The sequence below is a fragment of the Quercus suber genome, unplaced genomic scaffold (genome assembly GCF_002906115.3).
Source record: "Quercus suber isolate HL8 unplaced genomic scaffold, Cork oak 2.0 scaffold_8, whole genome shotgun sequence".
Classification (NCBI taxonomy): domain Eukaryota; kingdom Viridiplantae; phylum Streptophyta; class Magnoliopsida; order Fagales; family Fagaceae; genus Quercus; species Quercus suber.
The window spans coordinates 1,982,311-2,000,395 of NW_027069474.1; the positions used below are offsets into that span (position 1 = coordinate 1,982,311).

General features: G+C 35.8%; 1 protein-coding gene across 1 annotated transcript; it reads right to left on the reverse strand.

Annotated features, from left to right (window-relative positions):
* Window positions 1–10,549: 10,549 nt before the first annotated feature.
* Window positions 10,550–15,511, reverse strand: LOC111997144 (auxin efflux carrier component 2-like). The gene is given in 6 exon segments (XM_065776155.1): window positions 10,550–10,616; window positions 10,755–10,831; window positions 12,056–12,213; window positions 12,335–12,420; window positions 15,353–15,411; window positions 15,413–15,511. Coding segments are annotated over 6 exon segments (546 nt in total).
* Between the last annotated feature and the right edge of the window lie 2,574 nt (window positions 15,512–18,085).

Here is an 18,085-nt window from a genome sequence, read left to right on the forward strand (position 1 = left end):
TGGAGGTCAGCTCTATAGGAGTTCCTATGGTGGGGTGCACTTTTGTTATTTGAAGAAAGAGAAAGCCGAAAGGACAATGGAAGAAGTTCACTGAGGAATTTGTGGCCCTCATATGAATGGGAAGAAGCTAGCAAAGAAGATTTTGAGGATGAGATACTACAGGACTACAATGGAGATTGATTGCAGAAACTTCATGAAGCGTTGTCATGACTGCTAGACACATGCCAATCTAAACCTTGCACCACCTAGTGAGCTATATAACATGACCTCTCCATGACCTTTTTTTATATGGGGCATAGATGTGATTGGAAGAATAGCTCCTAAAGCCTTGAATGGACATGAGTACATCTTGGTTGCCATCAATTGCTTCACTAAGTGGGTGGAGGCAACCTTTTATTTTGTGTCAAAAGCCAAGCATTTGGCCCGATTTATAGAGACCAACATTATTTGTCAATTTGGAGTGCCACAAGAGATCATCTCTAACAATGGGTCTTACTTTGAAAGGGAAGTCCAAAGGATCGTGGAATTATACAAGATCAAGCATCACAAGTCATCACCATACCAATCGCAGACTAATGGGGCCGTAGAAATAGCCAACAAGAACGTCAAAAACATCTTAGCCAAGATGGTGGTAACATACAAGGATTGGGCCGAAAAGCTCCCATTTGCTTTATGGGGGTACAGGATATCCATTCAAGCATAAATTAGGGCAACCCCCTACTCTTTGGTGTATGGGAATGAGGTAGCACTTCCCATTGAGATAGATATTCAATCTTTGAGAGTATTGGTGCCAAAGTCTAAGAAGGGGATTAGATGAGAGAAAGATATGAACAATTATCTTTGATAGATGTCTGCAGAAGTTAAGATGTTTTAAGAGTTCAATGAGTGCAGTAGGTTCCATCTCTTTCAAGATAATGTTTTGGTTGGTACCAATTGAATGGAACGAGGGGACAATGAATCTGTTTGAGCTTCTCATACAACCATATTTGAGGGAGAAAAAAGAGAGCATGAGTGTTGAGTGGAAAAAGGAAAAAAAAAGGGAAAAAAGAGAGAGATATTCAAAGATGATATAAGGAGCCTTGATGGGTTGAAAACCGAAAGGTAATCCATGCAAAAATTAGAGGAATCCTGCTAGGTTAGGATCATACCTGAAGAAGGAGAAGACTCCCCGCAAAGAAAGTTGCTTCCTCCTTATGGATGACATCCAAACCATTGAGAGTTTCAACCAAGATGATGGCTATTGGGTTCCCGCTTCCCAAGTTTTTGACCACATGAAGAATTCTAGGATCCACTCAAGGTATCTCATGAACAAAGAAAAACCTTGCAAGAATACAAAGACAAAAGGCGTTGAGATGATGAGAACGCCCTATTCCAGTCAAAGGAACATCTTTCTTGGAAAATTACTTGAAAACCATAGAAACATTCAACTTGTTGGACTTACACCACCTCTTGGCCATAGATAGATGGACTCCCAAAAGTTAGTGAGCTAATTCAAAAAGATCCTCCTCAAGAGTAGGAAGGATGATGGCACCAAAATCATACTCACCCATGATTGCACCAAATTCTTCAATAGTAGGGCACAACTCTACACCATTGAATTGAAAGACATGCTAAGTAGGGACCCAAAACTTAGGCGCAGCAGGCAGAAGAGGCTTATCCACTTTGGTTTGATGGATGTGAGAAGTGCAAGAAAGACCATGGGGAATGAGAGCATCCTTGAAATTGAGATTGAGATTGAGCTTGTTGATCCATAAAGAGACCTCAAAAGGAGTGAATTTTGCCATTGGGAACCTTGTAAAAGGCTTTGTAGACTTAAAACAAATTTTTATGAAGGTTTAGGAGCTCTCACAACTGTTTTATAGTGAAAACAAAGTCGGCTAGGGCTTTTTGCCTATGAGTATGTGTCTACATAGTCGAAGTACATGTTTGTATAGTTAGGGATGACAATTTCTGCCCGTCCTGCGGGTACCCGGCCCGGCCTGACCCTAATGGGTCGGGTTTTACCCGGTCCAATAAAGAATAGGGTCGGGTTTGGGTTTTAAAAAAAAAAAAAAAAAAACCTTGAAGTAGCTTCGGGTTGGGTTCGGATTTTGGAAAAAACCTGGCTCGAACCTGGACCTGACCCGACCCACTTAGTTTAGCTAAAATTACCAAAAAACCTAACTATATATATATATATATATATAACCCTATATCTAACCCTAAGTCTCACTCTTCTCTCATTCTACCCTCACTCTCTGAAGTAAGCAGTCGCCCATCTCACGCCTCAACCTTACTCAGTTTCCAGTTTCCACTCTCACTCTTAATCTCAACTCAAGCGATCAAGCCCCACGCAAGCCCTCCCTCAAGTGACCAAGAACAATGCTGATTTTAGAATCTACGGTGCTAATCTGTTCACCACTTGCCTGAGTCGACTCAGTGTCTGTTGCTCTCCACCGTCTGATCTTAACCAAGTCATCTTCTCTAATTCTCAGAAGAGCCCCAACCTTCCTCAAGTCCCATCGTGGACCCCACCACCACCACCACAACCACAACCTCCGTCTCCACCGGCAGTAGCTAAAGACGCCAAGCCAACTAACCTAACACAACCAAACCTACACAAAAACAAACCAAATAATAAGTCTTGTAAGCAAAATTTGGGTTTGAGTTTTGTTTTTGTGAGCCAAATTTGTTGGTTTTTTTTTTTTTTTTTTTTTTTGTGTTTTATTGGTGGGGTTTTTATATTTGCTAGTTTTATTTTTGGATGTGCAAAATTTTTGGGATTTGTTGGATTTTTTGTATAGATTGGTTTGTTAGATCTTGGCATCTGTTTGGATGCCAAGAAAATTTCCAAGAAAATGTTGTTCTGTGATGATTTGTGATTTTGAGCTGGAGTTTCTAATTTTGGGCTGGGCCCATGGGCTCCAATAGGGCTGGTTTGGATGCAACAAAAAAAATATCCATTTATTAAACGGGCCGGGTTCGGGTTATGGGTATAGGCCCGCGGGTCGAGTTCGGGTATAAAGAAACCCAGCTCGAACCCGACCCATTGCCATTCCTACATACAGTTCAAGCATGTGTCCGCATGGTCACCAGGGTTTTCAAATTCCTTTTCCATTTTGGAGTGTGTTTCCTACATAAAGTCTCTTTTTTTATGTTTCCTATGGTCTAAAGGATTGCCTGAGACATATTTGGACTCAAAATTTCATCCAAGAGTGCAAAGAGAGAAGAAGGAGAAAAAATGAAAGAGAAGAGAAAGGAAACTATAGCATGCATAAGCGGCGCATGAATAGCATGTGTGCAAAACAGAGGGTAAGCTAAAGAGCTTTCAGTGCTTGTGTACTTTCTGTTTATGTCTAGGTCAGTATATAATAGATAAAAGAAATAGTCCATTGTAGAGATTAGAATCACAAAGATTTTTCTAGAGACAGTCAGGTCTTTCTCGTCAGCCTGATCCTTACCAGTGTAAGACCGGCCTTGACCTATAAGTAGTGCAATTTTCGCACAAAATTTGGGGCAACAAAATGCAAAATCACATTCTTTATCCAACAACTCTCACTACAATTGAGATATTAGATAAAAAAAAGGGGTAACTATTGATACTGTATTCTGTTTGCCCTCGATTTGTGTGCCGGACCTAGGAAATTCCAAAATAATCATTTTTTCACTAGAGGACTGCGGGAACATCTAGATTATCATGGTTTAACCCGTTTGGGCATCAGAGCACTCAAAGTGCCATTTTAGGTTAAAAAGACCAAAATGCCTTTGGTCAATCCATAGTTGACCGAATATCAAAATTGGTCAAAACCCTACCAAAATGAAATTTTCCATGTTTTTACATCAAACCCGAGGCTATCGGAGATTTTTATCAACTTTGACCAAATTTGACCCAATGTTGACTCCCGATGACAACCAAAAATGGAATTTTGATCTAACCGTCCAATTGGTATAAAAGCAACACCATTACAAAGAATATTATTAGAATTAGTTTTTGTTGTCTAGAAGTAGTAGTAGTAAGTTGTTTTATATGACTTTGTGTGTTATTTCCTGTGTCTACGAGATTATGTGTATAAATATGTGGTCGTTGTGTGTTAAGTTGTTTTGATATATAGCTTTTTGTTATTTGGTAGCTACAAAACATTTTTTTTTTCTTAATTTAAAAAACTAATTATTTTTAGTTAAAATAATATTGAAATTATAATGAAATAATCAATGTCTTTTATTTGATTGGCAGACTATGAGAAAGTTGTGGTGGGCCTTTTTTGGGTCTTGGGCTGGACTGCTCCTACCGTACTATAGTCCAATGATTCTGGGGTAGGAGAGTCGGGATTAGCTTAATTGAAACTCACCGTAAGCCAGCTTGTGCGCAAGTTAGGACCCTTGGCAAAGATCTTGGTCACGTGCCCACGGCATGGAATGCTATCATAAAAACGATATGGCAGGAGAAACATAATGCATCAGGATAGTTAAAATATTCTAACTAAAGTACTTGCTACTGACCAAAGATAATGTTTAAATGATTTTACAACAAGAAAATACGGTAATATGAGTATGGCTGAAATAAATCAATTACAAGAAAAATAATGTTAGTATTTAAACGATCAAGATGAAAGAAAGAAGGGGATTAATCTGCTAAACTTGGCTCTCTAGCAGCTTTATGTCCAAGAAGGGAACCAATCTCCAATATGGGTAATTTCACAGAGAAATCCTGCCATAGAAATTACCTACTTTGGAAAATTGACCTAAATGACTTAATCTTTAGATTCTTAACTTACTAAAGAGTAGGCTGTTGAGAGGGAGAGAAGTGAGTAGCCTATTGATGCATGCTCTATCATTCCTCACACTCTTGTTTTCTCACTTCACTTTCTACTCTCTTATTTTCTTTCTTTTTGTTTATCTTCTTTGTTTTCTATTTTTTTTTTCCCCTTTCTATGTTTCTTGTTGTTCCCCCTTGTTGTTGTTTACTGTGCATGGTTAAGGCTTTTTTATATTGCCTACCATGATAAGATTTACCATTTTACTCCTTAACCACTTTTAGCCTGTTATGGGTGTCCTTTCCGAACTGCCGACTTGCTAGCTGCCCAACCACCACCATTACCCTGTGCTGGCCATGCCACGCTTCATTCCCAGAAAAAGTAGTTTTGTTTTCTTACTTCCCATGGAATTCCTATCCGGATAAGGGTTGGGCTTCTCTCTTACTAATTCCTATAGCATGCACCTAATGATTCCAGCTTATTTTTGCCTCTTTGGGTGGTATGTCATCCCAGCAAGACATTTTCCCTAAAAGAGCTTGAGCGGGAACCCTAGAATAAGCTTTCCACTTCTCCCCACTGCCAGACCATACCCTTTCTTACCTCTGACCCATGGCCCACCGCCTTTGTATTGGCTGGGCACAAGTGGGTGGTGCCTGAGCCTTGTGCGTGCTCTACTCCTAGATGAGTCCATTGCTTGTCTGGTGTTCACACGTTTGCCATTGCCTACGGGTTTGTCTGGTCTTGCTACGCGTTATGTTGCTCGTTTAACTCGTTGTGGCATGGATGAGTCATTGGGTCTTCATTCTTCTCATCTCGTTTCTTCTTTAGGCTGAGTATTGCTTGGGCATCGGCCTTTTCTTCTTTAATTCAGCCCCTGTCTCCTCTTACTTCCAGTTTGTGCAGGGGCAGAGCCACGTTGCCCCTTGGGGGGGTCGTGGCCCCTGTAAAAAAGAAAAGAAAAAGAAAGTCCAATAGAGTAGGTATAAATTTTGATTGGGCCCCCCCACAGTTGGACATCCGGGCCCCCTCCCCCCCATATCCCCACTATTTTTCCCACTTCCAGCTTTAGTGGTAGGCTTCTATTCTCCCAGGCCCCCAACTTTAGTTTTAGGCCTCTCATACTCTAAATAAAACACAAAATTGGCCCACTAACATTTAAATACTAAAATCCAAACACATTACAACAAAACCACACTTTCTCCATCTCCAAAACCCACCCCACGGTCCCCACGGAATCCTTATTCTTTCCTTTTCTTTGTCTTCTCTGATACACTTCCCACTTTACTTCTTATACTTTTCTTTTCTTTGTCTCTGGTACCGCCTACCAGCCCCCAAACTCAGCAGCAATTTTTTCTTTCTTCTTGCTTTCTAAAACAAATCACTCAGCATTCAAATTTTAGGATTTGGAACTTGGCGACTACTTGGTGAGTTTCTTTTCTTATTTAAGCACTAGACCTTCATCTTATCATCTATTTTCAGTATCTTTTTTTTTTTTTTTCTCAACTATCTACCCCTAAATATTCATATGCTCTTTATATTTTCATAGATTTTTAGAGAAATATATGATTGAAGGCATGGGGATGGAGATAAGGAGATTGTTTGTGATGACTGATGAGTCTTGAAGGGAAGAATATCTACATTTGTAGGCAATAAGCATTACCAGTTGCCACACGGCCCACCTATTTTTGCACTTTGTGATTCTGTGAACACAAAGTTTCTAAGGTAAATTATTTTGATTTATTACCCATTTTTTATTAGTTAGATATTATGTGGCTGTGGGAGTTGTTAAATTTTTTAGCAAATACTTGTGTGTTTAATTTTTGTTTTTGTTTGAGGGGGTTATTATTAATTAAAGTTGTATTAAAAAAAAATTAAAATACATGAAAATTTTAATAATAGGAATGATGATGATTGATGTGCTAACTGTTTAAATTATAGTGAAAATTTTGTTTTTTTAGTATGAATAACATCCATATAACTAAGTACAAATTTCTAATTAAAATTTTATTTTTTAAAATTCTTTTCAGGTTAATTTTTGAGTCATATTCTTAAAGTTAAAAGAATTATGAGCAAACGAAAAACAATTAATGCATTTTTTAAGAAAAAATATGTTAGCAATTTAGAAATTAGGACACTTGTGGCTGTAGAAACAAATGTTGATACTTCAATGCCTGATGAACACCCCTCTAAATGTTCAAGAATTCAATCTGAAGAGATAGATCATGATCCAGGATCACGTAAACAAATATGTGAATTCCCTATCAACAAACAAGATGAAATCCAACGAGCTTATCTCAAAGAAGGTCCATATCAACCTAAAAATATAGACTATCCATACAATGATGATACTCATCGTCGTTGATTTCAACCGTCATGGTTTGCATCACATAAGGATTGGTTGGAATACTCACCTTCAATGGATGTGATATATTGTCTACCTTCCTACCTTTTTAGTAAGAAACCAATAGGTCGTCCCAGATCAGATGCATTCATTTCAACAGGTTTTAATAATTGAAAAAATGTGAAAGATGGAATGAATTGTCCTTTAATTCGTCATGTAGGGAAAGATCAAAACTCTCCACATAAAATTGCTGTGAAATGTTGCGAGGATTTAAAGAATTATTCAAGACATATTGACAAGCTAATTGAGAAACAAACGTCAAAAGAATTAGAGAATAATCGGTTGCGACTCAAAACCTCAATAGAGAAGCCATGTCAAAATGGCAAAGTATATCTCTGTTACAACCTGCCCCCCCCAAGTAATTATTCCTGGCTACGCCCCTGAGTTTGTGGGCTAACTGGTACTCCTGCCATGCCATTGCATTATTTTTTCCATGATATTGTTTAACTTGAATTCGCTGGGCTTCCTCCGGGCCTGCCATGTATTATTCATTCCTTCAGTTTACGTTACCTAGTATTTCTGCTGGGTCAGTTCTCATATCATCTTGGGCTTCCTTAGCCCATTTTATTCCTTTGGGCATCCTCGGCCTGTTTCATTCCTTTGGGCATCCTTGGCCCATTTCATTCGTTGGGGTGTCCTTGGCCCATCTCATTCTTTTCTACTTCTTACATTCCTATAGGCTTTTGCTAAATCTTTCGGGCTTCCCCGACTCAATTACCATATCCTTTACTTTTCGGTTTATTAGCCTTTGAACCAATCTCATTTACTAATTCATTTCTTTGGGCTCCTCAGGCCCATATTTGCTTGCTTTTTATTTCTTATGATTTTCATTGGTTTACTACTTCTTTCTTTGGGGCCCACTTAGGTCCATTTGCTTTCTTTAGAGCCATTTTCCTATTTTGTGGGCCTTTGTACCATTATTCTTGCCATTCAGGTTTAATGGTTTCTCCTTTCACTTTGCTAATTCTTCTTTCTTCACCCATTTTCATATTGTTGGGCTTCTTGTCATTGGGCTTTTTTTTTTGGGTGCCAAAATGGGCATCAACAAAAGCCAACTACAATATGTGACTTTTCAAAAAGAAATATACAAAATATTTCAGAAGCCAATACTAGTGATACAGTATTACAAATCTCTAATGGCGATATTCCAATTTTTGAAAATCTTCAAATAAAATTTCATAAATAAATCTTTGATTATGAAAGGTGATTTTCTATCAGGTTCTTTAATTCATGGAAAGGGAAAGATGGTTGCTAAATTTAGTACATGATAAATCATAAATAAGTTTTACAAGTTAAAAGATTATCAATTTCCATTTTGATAGATGATTTAGTTCAAATGTATTAAAAAAAAAAATGTTTTGTGTTTCCATTTTTTGTTTTAGTTCAAATGTTTTGCTAACTAGTTTGGATTCTCATGAAAAAAAAAAAAAAATTATTCACTTTTGGCACCCGAAATTTAAATCTGGGTTCTGTCCCTGATGTTGCACATTTGGTCCAAAAGTATTTACTCGTTTAAATTTCTTTGTTCATCACTCTAAGCCTGACTTTGTTTTAAACAAGTTTGCCTTGCCAGATTCCTTCCTCTCCCTGAAGTTAAAACCTCACAGTCACAGGCCGAGAAGCACATAGTAGAGAATTGCTATGGGCAAGGCAACCACCATTCCAAAGGTAACCCTGAGAAAATTGAAAGATGAGAAATAAATATAATTTTTTTATTATAAAAAAAATTCAATTTCATTTGTCATTTCATAATTTTCTATTTAAATTTTGTGATGATTAATCTTTCTTAAAAGGGAAGACCAATAAACTTACGAAGTGCTAAGTATGTCTGCATGGACATTGTACTCCTTGACAAATACAAAGGAAACGATTGCTTGTGGAAGGGCAGCCTGCATACAAGAAAATATGATTAAATAATAATAGTGTACAAATAGAAAACTATAAAAGCACAAAGCTAATATATGTTTACCACAAAAAATATATGTATTATTTTTCCAATAGTTATAATATGCTGCTAATCTTGCCGCTTAAACTCTTTCACCTTAGACCTTCAAACACTTTATACATAAGGAAGTATCAATTAAATTACAAGTCTCTTAATAAATATAACTAATATATGTGCTATAAATATTTTTTGTTTGATTGGTATGCATGTGCTATAGATTAGCTATTGGTTAACTAGCACATTTTTAGATTCTTTTATGAACTAATGGCAGAACTTTCTATGATGAAATGTTACTTGAGGCCAAAGGCCTTGTAGCTGAATTGACACTTCCCCATGTACAAAGTGCTTGGGGGTTTAGAGAGGAAAATGTTCGAACTATGGGGTTAGCAATATATTGTAATTATCTCTAAAAAAAAAAATGTTACTTGACGCATATCAAAACGTATGAATACAAATCATTTGTCCTATTTTTTATGTACCACTTCATACTCCACAAATCATGGTTTGTTATATATATATATATATATATAACATTCCTATAGGCTTTTGCTAAATCTTTCGGGCTTCCCCGACTCAATTACCATATCCTTTACTTTTCGGTTTATTAGCCTTTGAACCAATCTCATTTACTAATTCATTTCTTTGGGCTCCTCAGGCCCATATTTGCTTGCTTTTTATTTCTTATGATTTTCATTGGTTTACTACTTCTTTCTTTGGGGCCCACTTAGGTCCATTTGCTTTCTTTAGAGCCATTTTCCTATTTTGTGGGCCTTTGTACCATTATTCTTGCCATTCAGGTTTAATGGTTTCTCCTTTCACTTTGCTAATTCTTCTTTCTTCACCCATTTTCATATTGTTGGGCTTCTTGTCATTGGGCTTTTTTTTTTGGGTGCCAAAATGGGCATCAACAAAAGCCAACTACAATATGTGACTTTTCAAAAAGAAATATACAAAATATTTCAGAAGCCAATACTAGTGATACAGTATTACAAATCTCTAATGGCGATATTCCAATTTTTGAAAATCTTCAAATAAAATTTCATAAATAAATCTTTGATTATGAAAGGTGATTTTCTATCAGGTTCTTTAATTCATGGAAAGGGAAAGATGGTTGCTAAATTTAGTACATGATAAATCATAAATAAGTTTTACAAGTTAAAAGATTATCAATTTCCATTTTGATAGATGATTTAGTTCAAATGTATTAAAAAAAAAAATGTTTTGTGTTTCCATTTTTTGTTTTAGTTCAAATGTTTTGCTAACTAGTTTGGATTCTCATGAAAAAAAAAAAAAAATTATTCACTTTTGGCACCCGAAATTTAAATCTGGGTTCTGTCCCTGATGTTGCACATTTGGTCCAAAAGTATTTACTCGTTTAAATTTCTTTGTTCATCACTCTAAGCCTGACTTTGTTTTAAACAAGTTTGCCTTGCCAGATTCCTTCCTCTCCCTGAAGTTAAAACCTCACAGTCACAGGCCGAGAAGCACATAGTAGAGAATTGCTATGGGCAAGGCAACCACCATTCCAAAGGTAACCCTGAGAAAATTGAAAGATGAGAAATAAATATAATTTTTTTATTATAAAAAAAATTCAATTTCATTTGTCATTTCATAATTTTCTATTTAAATTTTGTGATGATTAATCTTTCTTAAAAGGGAAGACCAATAAACTTACGAAGTGCTAAGTATGTCTGCATGGACATTGTACTCCTTGACAAATACAAAGGAAACGATTGCTTGTGGAAGGGCAGCCTGCATACAAGAAAATATGATTAAATAATAATAGTGTACAAATAGAAAACTATAAAAGCACAAAGCTAATATATGTTTACCACAAAAAATATATGTATTATTTTTCCAATAGTTATAATATGCTGCTAATCTTGCCGCTTAAACTCTTTCACCTTAGACCTTCAAACACTTTATACATAAGGAAGTATCAATTAAATTACAAGTCTCTTAATAAATATAACTAATATATGTGCTATAAATATTTTTTGTTTGATTGGTATGCATGTGCTATAGATTAGCTATTGGTTAACTAGCACATTTTTAGATTCTTTTATGAACTAATGGCAGAACTTTCTATGATGAAATGTTACTTGAGGCCAAAGGCCTTGTAGCTGAATTGACACTTCCCCATGTACAAAGTGCTTGGGGGTTTAGAGAGGAAAATGTTCGAACTATGGGGTTAGCAATATATTGTAATTATCTCTAAAAAAAAAAATGTTACTTGACGCATATCAAAACGTATGAATACAAATCATTTGTCCTATTTTTTATGTACCACTTCATACTCCACAAATCATGGTTTGTTATATATATATATATATATATTTTTTTTTTCCATTTTAAATTTTGGTTATTTTATAAGAAAAGTGAAATAAATACATGACAAATTGTGATTAGTAAGAAATAAAGTGTTACATAAAAAATGGTACAGAAGATTTGTATTCCTAATGCACACTTATATATTGGGGAAAAAAATATTTGCATGTAAACCTAATAAGTGTAGAAATTAAAATAAATAAATAAAACTCCAAGGGTTTGTTAGTGGTTTCTAAGGCTTATGATATTACGAGAAATTGGATTTCTTGCCAACATCTTAGGGCCACTCCCAAAAATTTATTCTTTATAATAACCTAGTGTGTGGAACGGGAGGACATCATATACTAAATGGATTTGCAAAATATTCGAAGAGGTCTAAATACATTCGTTTGTAGTATATATATAAAAGAAAAATGATAAAGTTATAACTAATTTTACTATAAAATATTACAAATTAAAATGACTAGTAATGTGATTGGTATCATATCAATAACATTATAAAAAAAAAATATTAAATGCACTTTTGTTTTGATACATTTGTTTGTAATGGTTATGTATGTAGTTAAATTTGTATCTCCTTGTTAATCCAAAACAAAATAAATAAATAAATAAATAAAATCATTTAAGATGAGATTTGGGATGGTCTACCTGAATGATTGCAACTTGCAATAAAACTCCATGAAGACCAACGGCTATAGAGGTTACAGCAATCACTGCTGGGCCTACCAGGAACCGAACAGCCATTGAGAATACTGCCAAAGATTTCCCACAAGCAATGATCTTTGGCTGTAAAGCCATGAATAAACCTACCAATCATGTACAAAGGTTCCATAAATTATTAATTAGCTAGCAAGAAATTAGTGTCTCATTTTGTAGAGTACGAATTACACATTGATGATTATATTAGTTTTTGAGAGAAATATATACCCAGAGCAAACATAGACATCCCCAGACCAGTATCAGATATTATCCAAATGGATCCACTAATAATAGACGGCATTTTGATGTGAAACCTAATAGAAAATAAAAGATTAAATATTTGATTAGTCAATAGTAGTGGAATTAGCAACTATTTGAATTATGTGACTATTAATTTACAAACGAATGAAAAGAAAGTAATGATAGTTTTACAATACTTATCATACGCTTTTTGTACACATGGTATTGATTAGATGATTGAAATGCACTACAAAACCCTCGTCTTACGTACAACAACGTTTTTTTCTCAGTGGTTTTGAAAACTAGGTAAAAATATTCTTCCAAACTAGGTAAGAAGCGTATGCTTCTCACCTAGTTTGGAAATTGTTGCCATGTTTTTTATATAAAAAAATAAAATCATTTACCGCTTATCATGCTAATCCAGAAAATTTCAATTCTTTTTAATAGAAAATCTTATTATACACTTTATAGTTTACATCACTTATAATTGGCTATGTGGCAATGCCATATATAATTAATTATATATCCAAAGAGAAAACTAAAATTTTATCTGAAATATTTCAGATAAAATTTTAGTTTTCTCTTTGGATATGTTGTATACGGATTATTCTTATGTCTGCGTCTTGTGTTTACGTTTTGACGCCCTTCCTTTTTTTTTTTTTCCTGCTGCTGCGCACGCTTTTTGGGAGACAACGGCTACTGTTCATGAACAGTAGCCATCGTTTATTGACTTTTCAACCCTCTTTTATCAGTTTTGTGGGTCCCATGAACAGCGTACAGGACTCGCAAACTTCACTTTTCAGTAACTTTTTCATTAAAAATGGGTCACATGGTATTATTTACACATTTAAAAATTATTTTGCTACAATGTTTTCAGTTTTTGGTTTCAGCAAAATAAGTTTTATCAAAACGGACCCTTAGACTTCATAGTTTTTTTTTTTTTTTTTTTTTTTTTAATACATAGACTTTATAGTTAAACTAAATAATAATAATAATATTCAAACATTATCATGATATGAGGAGTAATTATTGAGTACGTCCAGAGTACTATAAATGTGTACTCCCCCATTTCATATAACTGTGGATCTTATTAATTAAATTTATAGTGAGACCCACAATTCATATGAGAGAGAAGAGTACAGATTTATGATACTTCCAAAGTATTTAATAATTTTCCTGACATAAGAAGATAACAACAAACTTACAAACACTACAAAAATCTGGGTCTATAGCCGCGTTTAGAAAACGCGGCTATAGACCCTAAAGCGGCTNCTGGGTCTATAGCCGCGTTTAGAAAACGCGGCTATAGACCCTAAAAACGCGGCTATAGGATATAGCCGCGTTCTTATAGCCGCGTTTACAAACATGGCTTAAGTACCGCAGCAACAGACCTATGGCCGCGTTTTTGAAAAACGCGGCTATAGGTCACACCTATAACCGCGTTTTCAAAAACACGGCTACAAGTTAGACCTGAAGCCGCGTTTATAAGCTGGTAGGATAAATTAGGGCCTATAGCTGCGTTTTTAAAAACGCGGCTATAGCCCGCTTTGAGCTGCGTTTAAAACGCGGCTATAGGTTTTCCTAAAAACAAAAAAAAAAAATTCTGGGTTTTTTTTTCCCAGAAACTTCAAAATTCAAATTAAAAAAAAATCAAAATTAATCACAAATCAAAAAAATTCAAAATAAAACACAAAAAATTCAAAATCTAACACAACATTCTCACAATACAAACACACTCAAAAAATTCAAAATCAAACACAACACATTCACAATACAAACAAACCCAAAAAATTCAAAATCAAACACAAACCCAGAAATTCAAAATCAAACACAATGTGCCCCTCCATATAAGAACACAAACCCATTTTCTTACTAGCACAAATCAGAGCACAGATCAGCAACACAATATCACAATATCAACAATCAAGCACAGATCCACAACATATTCACAATTTCAGCAACACAATAGCACAAATTCAAGCATAGATCCACAATAACATCTCCTCTATTTTCTTACTAACTAAACATTAAATAACCAAAAAAAAAAAAAAACTAGATGTATTGACAAATTAGTGTGCCTGAGACGAAGAAAAAAAAAGAAAGAAAAAAAAAAAAAAAAAGCACCAGCTCAAAAGAAACAAAGGAAAAAAAAAAAAAAACATTACCCAGTGAAAGAAGGAAGAAAAAAAAAAAAAAAAAAGAGAGAGTTATCCTGATGTGAAGTAGGAAGAAAGAAAAAGGAAAAAAAGGAAAAAAAAAAAAAAAGGGAAAGAAAGAACTTACGGAGGAATGAAGAGAGAAAGAAAATAAGTGAAGAATGAAAAGAGAAGTAAAGAACGAATGAGAAATAAGAAAAGAAGGAGTGGGTAGTGGGGATGCAGGTGGAAAAGGGGGGCACGTGGGAAGCTTTTTTTTTTTTTTTTTTTTTTTTTTTGTTTTTTTTTTTTTTTTTTTTTTTTTTTTTTTTTTTTTTTTTTTTTTCTGTTGTTACCCTATAGCCGCGTTTTCCAAAAACGTGGCTATAGGTAACGTCACAACAGGTTTCCTAACTACGTATGAAATATTTATTTCTCTAGAACTATAACCGCGTTTTCTGAAAACGCGGCTATAGGTAACGTCACTAAAGGGTCAGTAAGCCGCGTTTTATAATAAAACGCAGCTTCAAGTAATTCGACTGGACTTGTAGCCGCGTTTTTGAAAAAGCTATAGCCGCGTTTTTTAGAAAACGCAGCTATAGGTTGGCTATAGCCGCGTTTTTTATAAACGCGGCTCAAAGTCTAGCCTAGAGCCACGTTTTGCATAAACGCAGCTTAAAGCCCAACCTGTAGCCGCGTTTTACAGAAACGCGGCTAAAAAACGCGGCTTAAAACTGCGTTTTTTGTAGTGAAAGTTAGTAATAATTACAAAAGTAATTTCTTTGGAGACTTTAGTGAGCTTCATTTGAGAGGAAAATTCTTTGAGAAGTGTGAAGGGCACGTGCTTATAGAATAGAGACTCTTGGAGTACCTGGGAGATATGAGAGACCATGCAATGCCTAAAACACTTGAATAGGTGTTAGGGTTTCTAAATTCTAATGAGCTTCCTCCAAACCATGATGAATATGAGCTTTGTCATGACACTTGCGGGAGGCATTTGCTGGTTCTTTTCGCCATTTACTTCATCCATACCTTTTTCTCCACATTTAATGATAGATAATTCAAAAATACAAGCAATTACTTAAGATTTCCTTACCAAGAGGATCAACGAGAACATTGGTACACATGAACAAATTTCTAGTTATTATATTTTTGCAAGGAATAATTAATGCTAAGGACACAACATTTTACATATTTTATGTTATAACAGTTAACTAGATATTTTGCTATTGGAGTAACATTATTTCCACTTATGTTCGAAATTGACACTGCTTTTATTTTGTACTAATCATAATGGACCATTTTTATAGTTTTGTAAAAAATGTTATGTAACTAAAATTATTGTTTTACTAATGAAGAGGAGAAAAATAAGTTGACGGGTCCAAGCAATGTTGATGGACGGGCCCATTAGGTGCAAGACTTGGTAAGGACGGATTTGTTGGCCACATGTCAGACAGAATCCCTATATGGGAATACTTGCGGCACACCTCCTAGATTCTAGGGGTAATTAGAGTCCTAGCGCAATTAGGGTTCTAGAAGCTGCGTGCATCGATGGAGATCTTCTTTATAAGGAATATGACTTGTCCATCAAAAGGAAAGACCTCCAGGTAGGGCTGTCCAACCCACTCGCCTACCTGCCTGTACTCAGCCCACTTCCACCCAATCTGACTGCTTCGGCGATTGGACATGGGTCATGAGCTCCAAAACCCGACGTTAGCGGGTCGGTTTTGAGTCCCCTCCTTCAAAACCTGTGAAACCCAATCTGCCCGAAGACATCATATTCTGGCGATTTCTCAAGCTTTTCGACGAGTTTTTCAACCTAATTTGGTAGATTTTGGCGACCATAACAATCAGATCCGACATAGATACAGAAGATCCATCAATTCTTGGTACGATTTGGGAGAAAATCATCAGATTTGACAAAATCTCTGCCAGATCTAGCTAGATCTCATTGGATCTTGAATAGATCGAGTGAGATCTTGCTGATTTTCAGTGGTTTTTGGTGGGTTTCGGCTTCACTCAAAACCAATGCCCACCCGACGAAATACCGCCCTATGAAACCCAACCCTCTTATGGGTCGGTTGTTGGTAAGGCACAAACCCGACCCACCCGACCCGTGCACAACCCTACCTCCAGGAGTTATTCTAGAAGCATTTCACCTAAACCAAAGAGCACAAAGATTCGATCGCAGGGTGGTTCGTCCAGGCATGGATACTCTAGAAGCTACTCTAGGAGTCCAAGTTCTAGATCGATTTCAAGGTCAAGGTCTACGTCTGCTAGTTCTAGGTCTCCTTCCAGGTGAAGAGTGAAATGTCCTACATATCTAGCATGCTAGGAGTGACCCATTGAAATGTAGGCGTGGACAAACTAAGTTACTGTATATTGGGTAGTTTATGGTTTGTCTGTTAACTTATAAGGTACGTGACTCATTTTCTAAAAATAATCAGTAGCTTTTAGTTTTGCGAATGATCTTTGTCCAAATGGATGTGAAGTCCAGTGATACAAAACTTATGCGGGCCAAAATGGGCTTTTACCCCTTTCTACAAACTTTCTAGCAAAATGCCCCATGTCTAAAACTAATTAGGGAAATGCCCCTATTTTTCAAATGTAAAACTCGATTTTTGGAATATTGAGTTGTAGCAAACGTGAACTTAAATTTTTTTTTTTTAATTTCCAGTTCGCTATAACTTGATTGTCCAAAAATCGAGTTTTAAATTGAAACTCGATTTTTAGAAAATTGAATTTCAAAACAGGAGTATTTCCCTAAATAGTTTCAAATGTGGGGCATTTGGCTGAAAAGTTTTGACGAAAGGGGCAAATGCCCATTTTCTCCAACTTATGCGACACCTTTGTACCCTACTTGCCGTTGACAAGTATCTTCATCTCACAATTTCCCACCTTGTTAGCATGTTTACTAGTACTTTTTTTAGAATATTGGCTCTCTATTTTTATTGGATCATATCCAATTTTTATCTCTTCCAAATCATTTGTTTGTGTCAAACCAAGTAACTTTCCATTACTTAGGTAGTGTTGGGTACATATCAAAAGGAATATTTAACTGGGTTTCCAATTACGGAACCAGTTAGATTTAATTTGGGACATCAACCTTCTCAGTGTCATCCATATTCTACCATACCCATCCACACATCAGACCAACCAAACAAGCTCATTTGGACCCCCATCATCGAGGAAAATCCATTGTCTGAACAGGAGTGGAAACACATTCGGAAACTTAAGATACTACATGAGAGGTTCAAAAAGCTCCTTTGGAAAATAGCCTTGGAATTGGATGCCCTTCCTAGTAAAAATGCCCTAAACAAGAGATGGCCTCAAGATGATCTTAAGTTCTTAACTGTGCTTTGCACCCAACCCACAGAAACACTTGCTTGAGCATCCTATCATGCAATGCCCATACTCTATCCCTATTTACTACTATGTCTCTTACGGTTCGGCCTCTCAATGGGCCAATGGATGCTAGTGACATTCCAAAAATCTTGATGAATCCCTCCAGGCTCCAAAATACTTAAAATTCCAGATGAGGATGGGTCTCAAATTCACACTTTTTGCCTATCCTTATTGACATATATGGAGGATTCGAAATCTT